This window comes from Pteropus medius, unplaced genomic scaffold (genome assembly GCF_902729225.1).
Source record: "Pteropus medius unplaced genomic scaffold, Ma_sr-lr_union100, whole genome shotgun sequence".
Taxonomy (NCBI): Eukaryota; Metazoa; Chordata; class Mammalia; order Chiroptera; family Pteropodidae; genus Pteropus; species Pteropus medius.
Window position 1 is genome coordinate 20077882 of NW_024351073.1, and position 21411 is coordinate 20099292.

Here is a 21411-nt window from a genome sequence, read left to right on the forward strand (position 1 = left end):
TCTTATGTATGTGCACTTTGGTCTCGATCAAATCAGTGCAGTTATTGGATCGTCTCGAAGGATCTTCTTGAAATTTGCACGTGCCCACCACAGATGAGCAGTTTTCCAGAGAAGGGATGAAGCGTGGAACATTTAAGGATGGCGTTGAGGAAAATCCCATTTACCCCCGAGTAAAACAAGCTAAAAGCTGTTTCTTACCTGCCTGTTGCTGCTGTAACAAACTCCGCAAACTTAGTGACTTGGAACGACACAAATGTACTGTCCTCCAATTTCTGGGAGTTAGAAATCTGACGCCAGTCTCACCGGTGTAAGATCAAGGCGTCAGCAGGGTTGTGTTCCTTACCAATGGCCCTTAGGGGAATCCACTTCCGAGCTCCTTCAGGCTGTGACCAGAATCCAGTCCCTTGTGGCCGTAGGACCGAGGCTTCTGTTTCCTTGCCGGCGGTCAGCTGCGAGCTAGCAGCCTCCCTGTCCCTGACGTGTCACGCGTCAGAACAGGTGATGGGGCGTTTAGTCCTCGTGCTTGCGATCTCTCTGACTTCTCCTCCTGCTGCACCTCTCCCTGGAGCCAGAGACTGTTCTCTGCTTTCAAGGCTTGTGTGATTAAATTGGGCCCACAGGGCTCACCGAGGACAATCTCTCTGTTTCAGGGCGCATAGCTTCAACTCCATCTGCAAAAGCCCTTTCCCATGTTAGGCAGCCTAGGCACAGGTTCTGGGGACTTGGGCCAGAGACATTTTGGGGACCACCGTTTGGCCTATCACGGTCACCCTCTGGCTCCCCAAATTCGCATCCATCCCGTGGAGTTTTCATTCCATCCCTCGGCCCCCAAAGGTGTCACCCCATTACAGCATCAACTCAACGTTCTAAATCTCTTCAGCTCAAAAGTCCCAAATCAGAATAATTTGAATCAGGTTCAGATGAATCATCCATGAAGTACAGTTCCTGGGGAGCTGTCCCTCCCCACCTATGGGCCTGTGGATCTAAAGAGACAGGGCGTGTCCTCCCAGCACGCAGTGGTGGGACAGGCTTAGGGTGACAGTTACAGACATTCCAGCACAAGAAGGGGGTAAGTGGGAGATAAAACGGAGTCTCTGGTCCAAGCAGCTTGGAAATCCAGCTCAGCAAACCCCATTAATTTCAAGGGCACCGTCTTATCCTCTGTCATCCTTGGCTCTGACCTCTGGGCAAGATGCTGGAAACAGACCAGCCAGAAGCGCCTTTTGAATGACCTGAGTTCACCGGGTGGGCAGAGGAGCCTTGCTTCGGCTTCCTTTGGTTACACCCCAGATGTCACAGATGTTCACCTGTGCGTCCCCGCAGAGCTGCAGCGGGCAGGAGGAGAAGCACTAGGGATGCACGCTCTGGCAGCCCACCCGGGTGACCGGCCGGTCGATGGCAAGAAGGACTTAGCGCAGATAATGCACTTTTGGTAAAAGGGCGCCAACAAGAATTTGCCCTGGTGACCTGTGAGCCCTCCGTGGTTTTGGTGAACGGAAGGGGCTGGCTTAGCACACCGGGCTCAGTCAAAATGGGGGAGCCTCCCTGTCGGTCCCTAGGTCCCTGTCCAAAACCGCCGATCCTTCCCCCTCTGTGAGAGAGTCCTGCTCCTCAGCCCAAAGTGCGAGTTCAGGAGGCAGGAGTCTTCTGCCCCGCCAGCTGGGCCCACACGGTGACATCGGAGCAGCCGGGTCCCCTCCCTCCAGGCCCAGTGGTCGTAGGGTCCAGGGGGCGGCACGAGCCGTGCCGGGTCTGTCCTTTTCGTCTTCATTCTGCCACCACAGAAGCCACCACCGCTTACTCTCCATCGGCAGCTTCTCAGCGGAACGGGAGCAGCTCGTTCAGTAACATCAGTAACGATGGATTCTCCGTGTACCTGCGTGGTGCTCGCAGCTGAAGCCGCCTAGGCGTGGGGGCACACGTCTAGGTCTCTTCATCTTTCGGGGTGCTTTGACGTCACCGCAGACGTCACCAGATTGCGTGCTAACGCCACCAGGTGCTCAGGGCCTGGCGCGGAGTCTTGGCAGTAAATGTTCACTGCTCCAGCCGCTTCTTGCCCAGAGACTCCTATCCAAGAGGGACACAGTCACCAGGGGGGGAACTGCCACACCCCGGGGCAAATGTGTCACTGGAGTGCGAGGAGGAAGAGGGAGGCAGACAGGAAAGAGTGACAGGTTTCACAGCAGCCCTGACCTTGTGTTTTATTCTTCGTCGTCGATTTTTTTTTTAATCTAAAACTAATGTACAAGTATTAAAACGATGGAGGAAATACATAAGTAAAAGGGAGCATCCTCGCTCTTTCCTTCCTCATCCTCAAAGGACATCACCGTGACCCCCCGGTGCTTATCATTTAAGGTTATCTCCGACTCGTGTAAATCGACCGTGCGGCTATGCTGCTGGTGTTGACCGTGGTGGTTCCGCAGGTAACTCGCTTCTGTCCTTCAAGTATATCGCTTTCTCTTCTCACGATGGTACCTACAGACCTACCTTATTCGCCGAACGACCTTGGGGACGTGGTGGACGTGGTATGAGATGACCCCAATGGAGGCCGCGGCATAAAGGTCAAGGTGGGGTGGAGAGGAGAGGAGGGAACGGGTAACACAGGAAGACGAGCTGGTCTTGAGCCAGAAAGCTTTCCACGAACCCGGCCGTGACGATGGCGGGACACTGGACCCGATGCACTCCGGGCGGTAACACTGTGCAGTCTGCTCCAGTGCGGTGTGTGTGGATCATATTACCAACAACCATAGGAGAGCTCACATCTCAACCTAAACAAGTTTACTCCCCGCGTCGTATGTTGTATACAATTGCTTTTTGTTTTTCTTACCCAGGATGGGGATTGTAGTGGCAGAGCACAAACCACAGCATAAAGTGCCGGCATTTAAATGGTGTGACAGACACGTGACACTGATCCAGTGAGCACGGAGCACAGAGGTGGCCTGCACACGAATCCCAGTCCATCCAAGAGCTGAAAGCACACGTAATAGCCAACTTGCACGGAGCACCTAGGACACCCAGCTGCATGCTGGGTGCGCACATAATGACAGCATGCCTTCTGCCCTCCAGAAGGCCCCGATGCAGCCATAAGGTCACAGCCTAAATAATTCCAGTACAAAATAAATGGGGCTAAATAAGGGAAATTCTAAGAGCTGGGGGATTGTGGGGAAGGGAGAAGCTAATTTCAAATCTATTGATTGCTAAAAATCTCTTCCCTGGTTTTCTCTGTAATTTGATCCCGCATGGGCTGGCTGTCTCTCTGAAGTAAACAAGTGTTTGAAGTAAACACATGTAAAATGAAGTCTTTTGTATAAAATGCTATATGGTCATTCATGTGAACGTAAGTGTGAGTTCCACTGTGGATCCAGCGAGCCCCACGTATTGAATTCATTTTAAATAAGCACAGTGTGTGATGGAAGCTTAGAGAATGAGGTGTCAACCAGCACCCAAGACAGAGGAAGCAGAGCAGCGCAACTAGTCACAGTTGAATGAAAGAGATTGTAAGAGGTAGTTTATCTTTTCAGTGTTAATACAAAAAGTTTCACTTTTTTTTATCTGTTAGATAAAACGATTAGAGCATCTACTTTAAGCAGAAATTTCCAAGTGACATATCAAACGACAATTCAAGCGAGATCGTAAAAATTATTTCTAAGGAAAAGATATTATGCCATCATCGCAGTTTTTATAAATAAGCTACAAATATGCGTTTTAATGTTATGTCGATGCAGAGTATTTTGCTGTACCAGTTTCTAGCCAGATAGGAACATCACCTCCCTCAAGATGGGCAGGACATGGTTTACATACAAGGGGAGGGGGGACTGTGTAGGTTGGACATTGGCTCATTGTCAGACACTTCCTTGGGACCGTAATTACAGCTAACCGTTCAGTGATCAACACACAAGGTTATTGAGTTTCTTATTTTTGAACAGCAAAGCATGAATGGTACAGTAGTCCTCATGTTTGGGCAAAGGGGAAAAAAGGCCTTTCTCTCCCGCAGAGTGTAAAACCAGAGTTACTCACGATGTGTTTCACTTGTTCAGAAATGGTTGATTAAGAATGGAAACCCAGCCCGAAGGCTTGTAGGACACTGTGATCCATTGACGAAGAGACATACACATAACAGTCTGCTTAAAAATACGTTGATCTTCATTCACCTGCAGACACTTGTAACTACCTCCTCCCGAATCGTAGGGGGTGTGTGTGTGTCGTGTGCATGTGTTATGCGTTTGTGTGTCCCAGTCATTTTTTCTGAAGGGACCCTAACTTATTATTAGTCTTTCTCATTTTTTAATACCTTACACATTCTAATATAGTAACCAGTTAATAACTTCTAATTTTGGAAGAGACTACACAAAAAGAAACTAGAATAATGAAGTCTGCCCATATTAATATTGATAATTTATACTGCTGACAAAGTTGTTCATTTCTGATCCTTCTCATTGGTTGGCCCTGCCCAGCATCGATTACCAGTGAGAATTAGCCAACCATTATGAAGTTTATTTGTGAATCGGAGGCAGCCACCCCCGTGATGAAGCCAGGGAAGACTGACCATTCCTGGCCGAGGGTTTCAGACAAGGGAGCCTGCAAGCTACCCCTAAGGCTCTGTCAAGTTTAAATCCCATCATTCTTTCCGTGGAGACAGGACCTCGTCCAAGGACAAAGAGGCGAGACATAAGACACAATCACACATCTCGTCGCCACCCAGCCTTCTTGTGGCCAAAGAGATCTGATTGGAATTTTTGATAAACCTATAACTCTTCACAGCTTCAGTGCTCAACCTGGTGAAAATCACTTCAAGGAGGAATGGCCTAAAAATGCTCCCTTGTAAAGCCCACCCTCGTGTAGAAGACCAGCCTGCCTCTTCCAGCTTCCTCCCCCGCAGGAGTTGGTTCTCCCCACTTCCCAGGGCAATGTCAAAACCCGGGCTGGCCACCTAGGGTGGACTCTATAACACTTTGCCTAAAAAGGCTGTCAGCATTTGCCCAGTTGTATTATCTAAGAAACTGAGGAATTTGGTTTGCATAATAAGATCAGCAAATGCCAAAAATACTCATTTGAATTGAATAACCTTTCCCATTATTATATTAAAACACCGATAGATCCTATTTAAACATGTTTCACAGAATTCTTTAGATATCAAAGAAAACATTTATGGTCAGTAGCATTTTAACATTAGTCCTATCTTATTTTAATTCCTAAAAAAAAAAAAAAATAGCCCATCCATATTGTACACCACACCCTTGCTTTCTTCACCTTTGAAGATCTGGCTTCTTCACTGCTGCCGATGTGCCCTCGGACAGCCTCCTTGAGCCTCAGTTTTCTCATCTATGAAACAGAACGAAGCGTAACAGTGAAGGCCGTTTTGATGAGAATACATGTGTTCATTACAGTGTGGGTGTGTGGGTTTGTCCTACGCAGATTCTCCTGCAGGCTCTTCCTGAGGATCTGCCAGGTGGCTGCACCGGGCAGTCAGCGAGAAGCACTGCCCTCCCCACCCAAGCCTTCCCTCTGCAGTTAGAGCTAGAGTAGTAATTCTCAAAATCAGCACCCCTAAATATGCAAATTCTCCCACTCCACCAGCACCCCAGGGCGGGCCTGCAGTCTGCGTGGGCGCTCCCTCTGGGCGGTTCTGGCTGGCCCACGTTCAAGGACCATTGCCCAACCTAGACCTCTCGTTCCATCATCCTTCCGCACTGTTTCTTAGATTCTTTCAATCCCTTTTCATCGTCCCTCCAAGAAGCCACCTCCTCCAGCACCCCTCCACTGGCTGTGCTGTCAGAATGTCAGGCCCTGCAGACTCTCAACTGGAGCCAAATCCTAGCCAAGGTTAGGAGATGAAGAACCTACTTTCAGGTGGTGGAGTAACTAAAAGCACCCCAAAGGTGCTTTTAGTCGACTTTCGACTGGGAATAACTGTGCTTTTTATAGGTCTGGAAAATCTCTCTGCTTCCCAGCCGTGCATCACATTACAATAGCATGTGCCGGACCAGGAAGGAGCTTAATTCCTGCCTATAAAAGTGGCGTGGGCTTAATTCCCGCCTATAAAAGTGGCGTGGGTATCCCCATGGCTAAATTCCCCCAGAGCCCCCGCACTGTGTTCTTAGAATCAATTCCTAGAAGTTTATTTCTGGAGAGACCACAGTAGGTGTCTTTTTGAGGCAGGGTTAGACCTCTAAAATATTTCAGGAAGTTAGAAGCTCCGTCTTTGAAGCACGTCTCACACTTCTCAAAGAGGAAGGATCCTTTGACTCAGAGTTTCTGGTTCCTTCGTCGATGGTGAAGGAAGTCACGGGCCCCTCGCGGATCGCGTGTGGAATTCTGCCTTCTCCATTTCCCGACTTGCGTTACAGATGCCTGTGACGTTCCCAGGTCCAGGCTGCATTCGATGAAGTGGTCGGATGTGGTGAAGGCACATCCCTACTCATTCGAACTACATTTTTGATAAACCTGAAAAGGCAAGCACAGCGTCCTCTTTAAAACGAGGAGAGGCGGCGTGCGTGGAAGAACGTTCTGGTGAGCACCCAGAAGGTGACTAATGGGTCCTCTTGCTTTGCAGGAATGTCAGCTCGGCCGGAGAAGAAGCCCGCAGGAGGATGCGAGAATGCGAGGGCCTCACTGATGCCCTGCTCTACGTGATCCAGTCTGCACTCGGGAGCAGCGAGATCGATAGCAAGGTGTGTTGTGTTCACGTAGATTAAGCATCTTAGAGAATAAAGATGCCCAAGGGACGAAGCAGTAGCTGACAGCAGTGGAGGGCGAGCGCTGTGTTTAATACTCTCACTCTGAAATCTGTCTTGGTCTCCAGCATTTCCTACACGGCACTTCTAATCCTAGCCGAGAACGAGGCACTTAGCTCTGGATTAGTAATGGGGAAAAATTTAGATCGTTTTAAGTTACTCGAACCACAGGTGTTTAAAAAAAAACAAATGAGTATATGAACTCTTGCATACCACAGTACCCACAAGCTTCTGGGTTTATTTTATGAAATCCACTTTCAAAAGAAAAAGAAATATTAAAACTACCTGAGATTTAAATAACCTTCTTTCCTACAAGTTAGCTTTTTAATGACTGTGAATTGTATCAAATGTCATTTAAAAAATGCCAGATGAAGTCTAAATAAATGCTGTCAAAACGCGAAATAAATGAGGCTGTCAACATATTTATCACAGGGTCTAGCAATGTTTTCATTCACTAACCAAAATAGAATTCGATGGGCTTTTCCAGTGTTTGAGCTATTTTCTTTTACCTTAATTTGTCTTTTGATTAGTTTTGATTCTCCCTAAATATCAATTTCTGAAGTAACTTCATAATATCCTGATATAAACACAGAGTTGACTGCTGCTTTTAAGCTAATTCATGTGATAAATATGATACTTTAGAGTTTCTCGGGAGTCACACTGCTGATGTTTTGGGCCAGGTGACTCTGTGTAGTGATGGGAGCTGTCCTGTGCAGGTGTCTCTGTGTGGGGTGCTGTTCTGTGCCGGTGACTCTGTGTGGGGTGCTGTCCTGTGCAGGTGACTCTGCGCAGTGGGGGAGGGGAGTACTGTCCTGTGCAGTATAGGATGCTAAGCGGCAACCCTGACCCTTACTCACTGGATGCCAGGAGCATCCTCACCCCACCCCACTAGATGTTACAAACAAAAATGTCTCCAGACATTGTCACATGTGGTCCCATGGGGAGCAAATTGGCCCTGCTTGTGCAGCATACCTTAATCTCATGGTTTCCAGTGCCCACTGTTCATTAGATTTGCCTTTGGAGAGTTCAGGAATGTGCCTGGGACCCACCACCACCCTCTGAAGCGAAGGGTCTAACTCTGGTCTCCAGCGTTTGTACCTTTAAAAATTCCCCAGGTGCTTCAACGTGCATCTTGGAGTAAAAGCTCACCTCAGTAGATACACTGAGGGATATGGTGTAATGTAATGTAGTTGCAAAGTCAGATAAGGAACGAATAAGAGTGATTTTTTTTTTTTGTCCATTTGGTTACTGACCGGCGTGGGGATGATCTAGCATAGCACTTCTCAGCCTCACGACATAGTAGAGTGACTGAGACATTTAGGAAATGACGCGCCTGAGCCCCACTCCCTAGGTTTTAGGTTAACAATGTCTTCTGGGACTTCACCCCTGAGTCCTAGTGGAGTCCAGTTACGGACACTGTTTGTCAACTTATCACTGCCACTCGGTTACGTTGCGTTCATTCATTTACCACATACATGTTATCGGTTTCCAAGACAGAATATGACGGAATAAAAATTTTATCGACCCCTCTTGCAAACACCCTTAATGGCCATTTTCATATCATCAACAGGAAAATTAGGTCTCTAAAGAAGTGACCGGTCAAGATGTCTTGAGTATTTCCAGATGCCTGTTAACGTGATAGACACGTGATTTTTAAAAAGAGCCAGGTAGTTCACTGAAGCCACAACGCCAAGATCTTTGTATTCAGAGTGGTAAAGACTAAGGCATTGGAACATACAGCCTCTAACTGGAATGGATACTGGGAGAGTTTTAATGCTGCCTGAGCCTTGCAGTTGAAAATAAAGTCAGTAGCCTGCGGCCTTGACCGAGTGTCCATAGCAGCCTTCGGGAGCCTGGGTCAAAACCACTGTGCCATGAGGCACGCATTCCTTTTTTTATGATAGAGCAGATGACCGGACTCCTAAAACTCTTGGAAGACCTTCGAGATCCTCTCTTAAATTCTGCATTTTCCTCCAAAAAGGGAATTGGAATAATCGCAACAGCCAAGCTCCATCCCTGATTTGGATAATCGGGTATTCCTGACGGAGCAGCCGGAGCACCACACTCTGCATCAGAATAGGCTGGTGGATGTGCCATCTCCACCTCCCACTGACTAGGGGACCATGCCTGAGCGACCTCAACTTTGTCACAAGGAGGGTTTCATAGCCGTGGAAAAGATCAATGCTTTGCTGGCCAGGATATGCTCTTGAGTCTTGACATATTATTGTCCCCTAATTTTCCACTCAGCCCTCTGCTTGGCCACTTGTAAGCTTTCACAATGACAAGTTAGAAGGGGAAAAAAATGAGTACGTGTTCTCTTTAAGGCCAACGGAGTTAATGAATAAGAGCCTGGATTTCATGCAAGCTCTCAGCTCAGCTCCTGTCACTGGGACGTTTGTTGAATGGGTAACATATGGCAGAGCAGTCTTCGGACAACTTCCAAATTAGCCCTTTCTAATAGAAAATAAGGAGGCAAGATGACCCTGGTGACCACAAGGAACTGCTAAAAGCATTGTTGACAGCAATGGATGTCAGGAGCAAAACCACCAGCTGCCACATGCCTTTTGCTTGAATCCCAAAGAAAGGCAGTGGCTGTCTTTTATCTTTCCCTTTTCCTGTCCCTTTAGAGAAAAGTGCTTGAATTGTAATTCTCCAAAACCAAACTTAATGAGGGAATGAGGGGTGGGGGGAAGAGAGGTTAAGATTCATTCAATCCCTGTGGCCTTCCTGGCCCATGGTGTCCTCTGGACACCCCCTCCTCGCCTCCCCGCCTGACCCAACCCCACTTTCTCTCGCGCTGTCCAGCCTCTCCCTAAATCATCACCCAGCCACAGGTAGATCACAAAGCATTTCCCCAAACTGCAGATGTTGTCCTCAGTTGTCCTTTGTTAAACAGAGGCACAGAGAGGCCCCCGGGGAAGACGAACAGCGAGATGAGAAGGAAGTTTATTCTTCCAAGTCTTTGATGTAAGAAAAACCAGTTTGCACTGATTTAAAAATCGTTCTGACTTAGGCCATAACGTTTTCCTTTCCGGGAGGGATTTTTTTCCCTCTTTCATGCATCGTCCTATGTTTACCTGCTTTCATGCTGGTGCTTTTTTGATACCAAGAGGATGCTCGAAATAGAAAATCAAGTTGACTCAAAGCCTATGGGATTAGCAGCCATGAAACCTTGAAAAGCTGACAAGAAAGGTCTAGAATGGCAAGGCTCCAGAGAGAGATCCCGAAAACCAGTTTCCCTGGGTGATTTGCATGTCTCCATAGTCAAGTCAAAGCTACATGCTGCCTTGTACCGGATTCCAATCTGGTGCCCAGTCCCACCCCCAATGTCCCCAGCCCAAGACTGGGGACAAGTGGCACAGTCTGGTATGACCTACCAACAGCTTTGGACCGTGTCACCTTCATCTGTAACATGGACTGATGTCCTTTGCCTTGAATTGGTGGCTGTCACGCAGTAGGTGCCTGAAAAATGATTGGCATGCTTTTAAAAATAAAAGTGACCCCAGTTCAATTTTTTTTCCACCATTATTTTGTCCTTTTTTTAGATCGGGTATTTTTTTCCCCCTTCATCACGTGGTTCTTCAAATCCAGAACAAAGGTCAAAAGTTTGATGCCTTGGGCTGAACGTGTGCCCCTCCTCCAAAAAACAAATTCACATATTGAAACCTAATCTCCAGTGCGATGGAGTTTGGCAGTAGGAAATAGAATCACAGAGAGATTTAACCTTGTGCACACAGCAAGGTCACAGCTCATTGAATGGCAGAGCCGGGCTCGAAGTCGCATGCCTTGGATCTGCAAGTGATGCTTTCTCTGCCACTGTTCGTGACATGAACCCTTACGTGGCCTTCAGTGCATTCGAGAAGCTCTTCCCCGTACGTAAACGACAGTTGCGCTTCCTGTTGCCGCTGTAAGAAATCGCCACCATGTGGTGGCTTAGAAACGCAAATTTATTATCTTACCATTTTAGAGATTACCAGTCCGAAATGGGTCTTGTCGGGCTAAAATCAACGTATCGACAGGGCTGCACTCCTTCTGAAGGCTCTAGGAGAGAAGCCGTTTCCTTGCCTTTCACGGCTTCTAGAGGTCGCCTGCATTCCTTGGCTCGTGGCCCCTTCCTCCATCTCTACAGCCAGCAGTGGCAGGTCATGTCCTCCTCACAACTCCTCCGTCTTCCTGTTCCGCTTACAGGATCCTCCTGATTGCATGGGCCCGCCTGGATAACCCAGGGTCACCACCCCATCTGAAGGTCACCGGATTGGCAAGCTTAATTCCATCTGGGACCTCAGTCCCGCCACCATATAAACTGACGTGTTCGCAGGCTCCAGAGATGAAGATATGGGCTCTTGTGGGGCGGGCGAGAGCCAGACATGATTCTGCCTACCACATGCACATGCTCTAGCTCACCTAATCCACCCAGCACACTAAAACATGGGTACAGTGATGACCATGACGGTGCAAGTTAGGGAGCCACGGAGACGTCAGGGGCCTCGTCTAAGTCACACAGCCAGTCGTCAGAGCCCTAGGGTCCTACCAGTGTCCAGCTCTGCAACACGCATCCTTAAGCACTGTTTCACCCCCCTACTGAGACAATCAGAGCACCAGCCATCTCAAAACCAATGACTTGCAAACGTTGTGCTTCGCTTGCCTGGGACACACCTGGTGTGTACCATTTTTTCTTCCGGAAAGCACCCTGGTGCACGGTAGACCTTAGCGTCACCTTTCCAGAGCTGATGGAAATCTGGTTATCCACGCTCTTGGTGATTCTGTGCCTGGGTCCCATGCGGGAGACATCCCTAAGCAGACAGCCTCTGGGACCTCTTGAGGTCGTAGGCTCTTCCACACTCACCAGCGAATTTCAGCCAACAATGCAGCTGTTTATAGAAGCAACTCTTGCTGATAAGTTGTTTCTTTGAGGGAGAAAAGGCCCCGAGACCTTTCCAAGCCTTTCTAAGCTCTCTGCACTGCGGCCGGCGTGAGGCCAGCGTCAGGGGGCGTCCTTCGGGAACCTGCAGCTCAGTCCATCCACAGAGAGAGGTGTATGAGGACCGCTTGCTTTTCTGGGTGGAGTGCTGCTCGGTTTTTATCCATTCACTTTCTGTTTCCTTCTTTTTTTGGGTTCCGTAGACCGTTGAAAACTGTGTGTGCATTTTAAGGAACCTGTCGTACCGGCTGGCGGCGGAGACGTCTCAGGGACAGCACGTGGGCACGGACGAGCTGGACGGGCTGCTCTGCGGGGAGGCCAACGGCAAAGACGCCGAGAGCTCCGGGTGCTGGGGAAAGAAGAAGAAGAAGAAGAAATCGCAAGACCAGGTGATGCGGCCGCTCGCCGCTGCGCGCGCGTGTCCCCTCCCGCGTGTCTAGGTGCGGGGTCCCCGCGCTCGGCGACGCCCCTGCCGCGTCTGCACGGTGGTCCCGGGGGAATTTCACAGCCGGGACAGAGGAACGTTCAAGGACTCCGCCGCGTCCGGCTGCGTTGAGACAGGAAATTTTAAGAAAGAAAAGAGCCACGGGGGGCCCCAGGCAGGCGCTCTGGGACCGGCGCGCACAGTCAGACCAGGTGCCGCTGCAGCTTAGCGCGCAGGTGTCGGGTCCTTGTGGGCGCCGGGCAGGTGCCTCGCGGGCAGCAGATGCCGGGGGTCGATGCGGTCCGCGAAAAGCTTAGGAGAAACACTTGAATCCGGCATGGATTTTACAGCACGTTTTGAAATGTTCGGAGATGCGACCTTGCCCTGACTGTGTGGGGGACATGGAGGTGGCAGTCAGAGAATCACAGTCCTTAGCTTGGGGGCGGGGGCCAACTCTGATGAATGCAGGAAGCTGCCCAGCTGGAGAGGCCTCTGCAAGACGAGCAGGCTTCACCCGGGGCAGCTGGAAGTGGTTGCCCTGCTGTGAGGTGCAGGCTGATAGGCAGCGACCCTCCGCCTTGGAGGAGTCGGAATAACTTCCACCCCTCTCCCTGGGGCCTCTGGGAAGCCGAACCCCTCAACTAGCGGGCCCCCGGGTAAGGGAGCAGGGGGAAGCAATGTCCTTCCTGCCACCAGATTTGCCCCATCCTCCCAGACACTGGTCACAGGTCCAGCCTCCCCCTCCCCCCACACTGGTTATACGTCCGCCTTTCCTTTGGACACTGGTCAGATCCCAGCTGCTTGGGGTCCTCCGGACCCAGATCCGGCTGTCCCCAGCCTTGGACGACTGAGAAAGCCCAAGAGAACCTACAACACTCTCACCAGGGTTTTCATTCAAAATAGCTAAGCAACGTATCTATTTGGCTCACGGCACGCCATTTTTGAAACTCTTTTAGGAGTCATTTCACCTAGAGTAAGGGTTAAAGGAACTACTTTATGAAGAGTAAGGATAATGCGAACGCGTTCGTAAATATAATTCCTGAATTTGACTTGAATGCGGCAGTGTTTGCATCTTTGTAGGCTCCAGTTCTCCGGCTGTTTGTGGGCCCTGAGGCTGCTCCAGGTGCTTCTACACCTGGCTCTGTGTGTTCCAGTTTAAACACACCTGTAGTTTAGGAGACGCATGCGCGTTGCCTCTTCAATGTGACCTTTCACTCTGAGAACTACGTTCCCAGCCTTGCGTTTTCTCCCGCCCTGGGTCTGTCTGTGCCCTGGGTCTCTGCTCCGTGTCCTGAGTCATAGGAGCCTTTTGAAAGAGCAGTCGTTCCTAAGTCAACCTTCCCATCAGGGGAATACAGTCATCAGCCACCAGGTATTTGTTGAAAATCTCCTGTGTGCCAGGCGTTATACTAAGTGATGGCAGATACCTCAGTTTTCCTACCTGGTGCTTAAGGGAGCCAGGCTGTGATGGGTTCCGAACGTTTTCAGTGTCCGATAAACTAAACATGGCCTAACAAAGGTATAATGGGCTCTTATGGTTTCCTTTTGCAGCAGTACGATAACCTCGGGCCCAGACCCTAGACCGCTTTCTTCTGGAAAGGGAGCGAGCACAGTAAAGGGCAAACGGGGAACCGCATGTGGGCAGGAATTCAGTTCTTCTCAGTCTGCGCGTGATCACAACCCCCTGGTCTCGCCTGCCCCCGGAGGAGTCAGAATCCCCAGATGGGCCCCGGCAGTCCAAAGGCGGACTGAGAAAATTGCCTTAATATGGTGTTTTGCCTTGACTGAAAAAACTTTAAACGGAGACCAAATCCCTTCTAATTTCAAGGTTTTCTCTCTCGTCTGCTGCTCAGATTCCGAAGTGCATCTTTCCGATGGCCCCAGTGCCTGTCACTGGTGTCTCATTAGTAAGATTCCGCCCTGAATCCTGAACCCTTGCTCCACCTTTCCAAGGTGCACCCATGTGCCCTGAAGTCTCTCTATTGACAGATGAGATTAGGAGTGATAGGGTCCTGGGAAGTGGGGTCAGGAGAGAAAGTTCACGGACTTCACCCCGAGATAGGGCCCCACTTAAAGCTGTTAGCCACCTGCAGGAGACCTTGGAGTAAGCTACTTGCCAGGCACAGAGCGCTGCCCTTCTCGTCCTATGTTATGACATCGATGAGCTCTTTCCTGAGTTGAGAAAGGTGAAGTTGTCACCAGACAGGTGACAAGGATCTTGTCAACATCATGAGGAAGAAGCCATGGCCAGACAGCAAAGGTCTCCTATCTGTTCATGTCCATCTGCCGACTCTTAACAAGGTGATCAGGACAATTTTGTGATTTTTGCCAGAGTCTAAATGCAAATTAATATGGGTCACTTGTCCTGTTTTTTTCTTACAATAGCCTCTAAGGAAAAAATGATTTCTTGAAGAAAGTTTTATTGTAACTGCTATAAGTTACAATACAGTAGAATATTGTTGTTTATAAAGAAGCTTCAAAGTTATGGCTTCAATCAAGTGATAGTTTTTTTTAAAGGCTTTTTAACTGGGCTCCCTCTAATATGAAAATATTTTGAAGCGCCTGAAAATTAAGTATCAAACTTAATGAGGGTAACAGTCATGCTTGTTTAAAAAAATCCATTTGAGTGTGTGTTGTCAAGTTCCATCTATATAAAAAGTCAAAAGTAAAAACTCTTGCATTTAAGGACCGATGGAAGGGAGGCAAAGCTCAAAGGCCTGGGCCGGGGAGGGGCGTGGAGGCCCAGAGATGAAGGGCTTGAGATGAAAGGAAGAAGGAGAGGGCTAGGAGGCCTCCACCAAATCCGCCGGGCCTCCTGGCCAGGCCCAGGGAGGGCATCGAGTCAAGGCGGTGCCCCGTGTGGGAGAGACGGGCATCTGAGCCAGCCCGCAGTCTCAGCCCGAGAGAGCGCTTCACCCCGAGGACTTCCTCCAGTGGTTTGCACTTGGGGAGAGCAAGCTGCCCTTCCAACAAAGGTGTCTGAAGGAATCAAAGGCCAGGCCACCTCCAGCCAAGGGCCTGATTCATCACCTTACCAGATGGCAGCAAGGTGAGAAATGGGCGTGTCCCCAGGCCTCTCGCTGTCCATCTGCATCTACTAACAGCCGGACGGCAAGTTACCTGAGGGACCCACAAACTGATCTCACTCATCTCGATCGGTTTACAGCTGTAAAGATGGTCAGATGTCATACATCCCTTAATATCTGCACTGCTTGTAAAGTCAGGTTTTTAAAGAGTATGTAGTGATTCGAGAAAAAGGAAGAAAGAAATACAAAAACAGGTGCGTGCACAGATATGATTAAACCTGGCCAGTTTTGTAAAATATGTGACATTTGCAAATATAAAATCTATGCATGTTTAAAAGACTGTGTCTCTAGAAAGAGGGCAGTAACAGCAAAGACGGAAGACAGTGATTGATTCTTTTTTGTACTTGTAATTTACAAATTTACAAATGAGCATTACACCTGTAATCTTTTCAAATACTATCGGAGAAATAATATTCAAGAAAGCACTAACTGATTTGGTCAATGTTGGCTTATAAAAACATACAAGTTTTCTTCTCTTAAATTTAAGACATCTTGGAGAAAGGCTCAAGGGGCTACGTAAGATGACAGGTTATCTAACCCATAAGGGAGACTTCCCAGGACACAGGAGCCAGAGATTTTACCAGAAAGCACACGCGATGAAAATCATGATTGGTTTAATGATTGCCTCTGGAGCGTGCTGTATTCCAGAAATGTATGTTGAGTCTTAGGTTTGGCACTGATATTCTGTACCTAAGGAAAATACTATCACACCCTGCAGGTCAGATTTAGTTATAACGAAAATTTCAGCAACTTTTTCTTTTAGATCCCAGGTAGAGATAATTCAAGAAAATATATGGTGCAACGATGCTTTATTCATACTCTTATTTCAAGAAATGATTGCTATCGAAACGTACTAGGATCATCAGACTCTGAGCCCCTTCCACGCATCACGTTCTGGTCCCAAAAAAGGCTTTGCGAATTAATTAATTAATTTTTGTCTCTGTGTTTAGCACCTGTTGCTGAATTATAAGAAATTGCTAGTTTCTCTAGCCTTTTGGGGCAGAACCTCCCCCCAAAGCAGTCTGCATGTCATTCCAAGAATCACATCTCACCTGACAGGGTCCTCTGTGCCTTTCAGCAGAGCTCTGTACCTGGCTCAGCGGGGCAGGGGTGGCTGTCCAAAGATGGAGGTCCAGGAAAATAGAAGAAGACAAACTTGATGTATTTGCTTTTCCACCTTTTGTAAAAATAAGCATTCTTGTTGTTCTTTTTCAATTTGGGATATGGCCAAGGCTCCTGTGATGGTGCCCTGGGGGCGTGGATACTCAAAGATAGATTAGAGGAGATGGGACATTGCTGGCTGCTGGCCAGGGCAGACCTGGGCCTGCCAGACCTCCTCAGTGTGAACTTGACAGTGTACAGGAAAACCTGCTGAAAAAAAAAAAAACCAAGAAACAAAACAAGCAAGATGCCCTAGAACTCAAAACCTCTCTTTTCAGCTTGAATATCACTTGTGAATTTTTTAATTCACACGGACATACACATGCATATCTCCACATGGGAGGAGACATAAACCTGTGAGAATTCAAAGAGGATTCTGATCCAGCATTTTCACGTGGGAGACCATCTCTCCTGATCACTTTTGCTTCCCAGTTCGCTGAGTTATGGTCAATTTAAGAGTCAGCGTTGTTGCTCTTTTCCATCTAGTTCTTGCATCGTAGATGCCACCTGCATACCTAGCAGGAAGTCTCACTTATATCATCATAAAATTTTATACGCAAAAGCGATAGCAGTATGCTTCTGTGTAAAACATGTAACTGAAAACTAAAAGGGCCTTTCAAGGTGAGAGGCAAAAGGCGTGTACTTGAGATCAATGGGAATAGCTATTCGGGATGCACTGATTGGGGCCGAAGCCCAAAGAATGTTCCAATTAGGAGACAAAGACAGCGGGTATTTATGAGAAAGGGAAGGGGAATGATCACACCAGTAGAAGGAAGGCATTTCTATTGGTGCAGATAATATAACATAGTGATGATAATTCTAAACGATGTTTTTAGTTTTCAGTCCAGTAGTCATCAGTCCGGTAGTCATAATAACTGCTTTCTTGTTCTCTTTGCAAACGGTTCTCTGGGACACAGTGTCGTCCGAGGCCCAGTCCGGGGGTGATTTTGCCGTTTTAACATGCCAGGGTTTGAGGTATAAGACGTGCAAAGCGCTTCCTCTGTCGCGGCCGCTCTGGCTTCCCAGCAAAATCACTTCGTTTCTATCCTCGCTTGTGCCGTCAATGCCCCCGTGCTTTTTCCACGGTGACAGATACGTCTTGGCAGAACGTCCAAGGCCTTTTCCCCACACACTTTCCTGGCCCGTCCCGATGTCCCACACTTTCGCTCATGCCGTTCCTCTGGCTGGCATTGTGAAGTCTCCCTCCACGATTTGGAGAAATACCCTTTAAGACCAAATCAAACATCATCTCCACTCTTTCCAGACTTCCCTCAAGGAAAAAGTTAATCACTCTCTAGGCTATTTCCACGTGATTTCGTTTAAACGTCTCTAGCGCTCATCACGCGATGAGTTATGGCAGCGGTTGATGTCGTGGGTTGATGTCCCATAGAGAATGAATTTTCTGAGGGGAGGGGTTGGAGTAAGGAGTATCTTCTTTCTGTCTGACTTCTGGCCCAATGCCCAGACCCAGCTATGCCGAATGAATGAATGACGCTCAGTCCGGGGTTCATTGTGGCCTCTAACTCGCCTTGTTGGAGTGTTTTGAATGGATGTTCATAGCCATGACTGGTCCCCGGCTCAAACATTTCCTTCTTGGTGATGCTTTTCCTCCAGGGTCTGCTGTGAGCCAAGAGTATTTTATAGACCTTCTCTTTCCCTTTGCGGTTCAAACTGTTCTCCGGCGGCTCGTGACAGTGCCGCGTTTCATTACGTTACCAGCCAACATTCCGAATCCGCCATCACCACAAACCCAGTGAACTTTCTGTCTCAGAATCACATATAACTCACATATGAGTAAAATAGCAATAAGCTACAAGAAGAAAATAATACACCTCCAGCATCCCCCCTCCTGGGAAGAGCCACAATTACAGTTTCTATCCGGACATATATTCTTTCAGAACTTTTTCTCTCTCCGTATTGATGCACGGCTTCGTTTAATCCTTCCATGCACAGTTATCCCGCATTGGTGTGAGTACGGGCGAGGAGCCAGGTCGGGCAGCCGGGTTCGTGAGGTCTTAGACGAGGTGTTTCCCAAGGAAGTGAGGATTACGACTGCCCTCAGCCTTGCTCTGCAGCTTCAGGGACTCCTTAGGTTGATCCTGTCCTGCCTTTAAGGTGTCCCCTCCCCCTTGTGGCCCCCAAAGGCTCTTCTGTCCACAGTCTGGGAGCAGAGATGGGCCACAAGAGACTGCAGGGGAGTGTCCTTTGGGGCCCAACCCAATGTCGCTCACGTCAGCATCACATACACCGTGTGTCTGTCAGTCACATCAGCTGCAAGGGAGGCTGGGAGGTGTAGTGTTTTTGTGGGGCAACCATGACCTCGGGGCAACCGTGACCTCGGGGCATTCTCTTAAGGATAAGGGGGTGCAGTGCAAACTAAGGGGGTACAGTAAGAGTTCTCCATCCCTGTGAGGAGGAATATTTTATGACTGAAATTGTTTAGAATCGTTCACACATAGTAATAATTTAAATAAAGGACCAACTTTCATTGATTTTACTGTAAATTCTCTGCAAGTGCGGCTGCCCCTGACAACCTGTCCCCAGGTGACTATCCACTGCCCACCCTGGCGTGGCACAGACAGCAGGAACAGGTATGGGCGTTGGCAACACTCCTCTGCCTCGCTGCACGCTGTCAGGACACAGTTTACCCCTTGACCCAGCACGACCTCTTTCTTTGGCAACAGTCATTCACACCAGAACGCGAAAGGCCACCCAGGATTCCACCACAGGGCTGTGCCACGGTGTGCAGACCAGCCCGGGATCGGCAGAAGGCTAGGTCGCTTCCACATTTCAGCTGACGTCAAACTGTGATAAACATCTGGCTCGTTAACTCTCACCTGCATCCTTAATCACGTCCCAGGGATGAATTCTTAAAAGTAAACTGTCTAGACCAAATGAACGTTTTGAAGGCTTTGGATACGTTGCTCTTAATCACTCTAGATACCAGTGAGAGTTGAAGCACGTTCTGATTTGGTTTAGTATCACCTGATGGATCTGCCCTTCATATTCTCGAAACCTTTAAGGTCTCATCTCTTAATATCACGGGTTGTTTTGCTGTCTTCCAGACGGATTCCATTTTCTCATAAGCAGCCATTCTTCCTCTTTTGCTGCTTAATGCCATTTGCTTTCCCACCAGCTGCTTATTTCAGCTGCCGCTCATTCCTCACGGCCAGTTCCAGCATGGGCTCACCTCGCCATATGCCAGGAGCTGGGTGACTCGAGGCGTAACATTTTGTGTCCTCAAAACAACAAATTGCACAAGGCTGCAAAGATCCGGCTGCACATTTTCGCGCAGCGACTCTCTCTTACCCATGAGTGAATGAGATTCTGCTTAATCCACGCCTCTCCTGTAGGTCGCCTCACCCGAAATAGCTGCTCTTTGCCTTTCAGGGAGTCCGCAGACTGAAAACTCCATTTCCGGCGTCGCGTTCAGTTTCCTCGTCTACGTTTACATCTTACTGCACGGTGCTCCACGCCATTGATAAATACCCATGTCTTGTTCTGCTAGAGCAGGGTTCTCGCTGTTGACGTTTTGACCCCAGTCATTCTCTGTCGTGGGGCCTGTGCTGGACATCATAGTATATCAGCATCCCTGGCCGTTACCTAGTAGTTGCCAGTAGCAGCCCCTCCTCCTGCTGTGACAACTAAAATTATCCCCTCGAGGGGTAAAATCGCTTATACTAAACTTTGAGGGACATAGCACCAAAGATATAAATAAACTAGGCCACAGGATTCTCTGAAGGAGGTCGGCATGTCGGAGCCCCCTTTGCAAGGCAGGCAACAGGGAGTATCATGGCCCAGGGGAATAGGAAGTTAGGAGCAGACAGAATTCCAGAGGAGCGTTAGTGGCATTGCAGTTGGTTCCATCACGAAGACTTGGGGAACAGGCACGTGAGTGTGGTGACGTGGACCAGCCTGGATAACACTCCTCCGTGGTGCACAGCACGGCAGCTTCACCGTCACAGCATCTCTCTTCTCCTGAAGCTTCACTCAGAAAACATCACGCCCTGCTTCTGTTCCAACACGGGTTTCTGACCTTGCAAATGCAAATCCCTTCTCCTTTCTGCAGGAGACAGTGTGTGCCACACAAATAGAGCTCACTGGCCTTCACCTCTGACTTGAATTCTTCCATACCCTTTGGACAGCTCAGCCCCCTGGAGCCAACATCTTCTAAACAGCTCCCTGGGGGAATTCAGACACCTCAGCTAGCACTCCCTTCTTTGAAATCCCCAGGAGTCAACACAAGAGTCATTTTTATTTTCTGGGTTTTCACAGTTGCTTGGAGTTTTTAAAATAACCACTTCTATTCCTCCATCTCCCTCCCTTCCATCGCCCCCCCCCCCCACTAAAAAAAAAAAAAAAAAAAAAATCTAGAAGTGATAATGAAACACTGTAAAGACAAAATCAATTAGTAACTGCTGCTCAAACCACGTCAAGTAAAAATGGCAGACTTATATTTAGGTCCTTGCTTCTTAAAGTATTTAGTACTGGCTCCAGCTGGGTTAATCCAAACTCTGCATGAAGGAAAAATTCCCTTCTCTTCCTACATTCTGCAATGTGAGACTTCGCCAGGGAGGAAAGATTTAAAAATCAGAATATTTCCTATCACTGCAGATTGACTCTCCTTATCTTGCAACATCACCGGCCTTGTTTATTTCACTGAAATCCCTTAAAAACTAAAACCTGCAAGTGTGTGGTGGCTGTGATGTCCCCCCGTTGGTGGAGAAATCTAGGCAGTAGAGATGCGTTCCACCGGAGAAGAGGCCTTTTCTGTTTGTGTTTCAAGGAGACAGCTCAGCAGTAATAGCTCTTTTCTTTGAATGGCTCTGACATCTGTGAGAGGAGGTGCTATGTGTTTTAACGTTTCTCCTGAAATGTAAATCTCTCTGTTTGCATTTCCTGGTGCCAGCCAGCCCAGTGTGCTGGAGACGGAGCTGGGGCAGGTGAGGTGTAGGCTTCCGTGGAGGGAGGAGCTGAAGGCCTCTTGTTAATTCTTCTCACCCAGTAAGGGCTTTGAGGAATGTGGTAATTCCGGTTGTCTCTTGAGCTGCCACCCCTTAAAGAGCCCACGTCTACAAAGTCTCA

At 48.5% G+C, this 21411-nt stretch overlaps 1 protein-coding gene across 1 annotated transcript in view; it reads left to right on the top strand.

The window, feature by feature from the left end:
- Positions 1-21411, top strand: part of CTNND2 (catenin delta 2) — a 773259-nt gene that overhangs the window by 643508 nt on the left and 108340 nt on the right. The window contains exons 13-14 of the mRNA XM_039842770.1: positions 6554-6671; positions 11859-12044. Of these exons, the coding sequence (XP_039698704.1) occupies positions 6554-6671; positions 11859-12044 (304 nt within the window). The remainder of the gene's footprint in view (positions 1-6553; positions 6672-11858; positions 12045-21411) is intronic.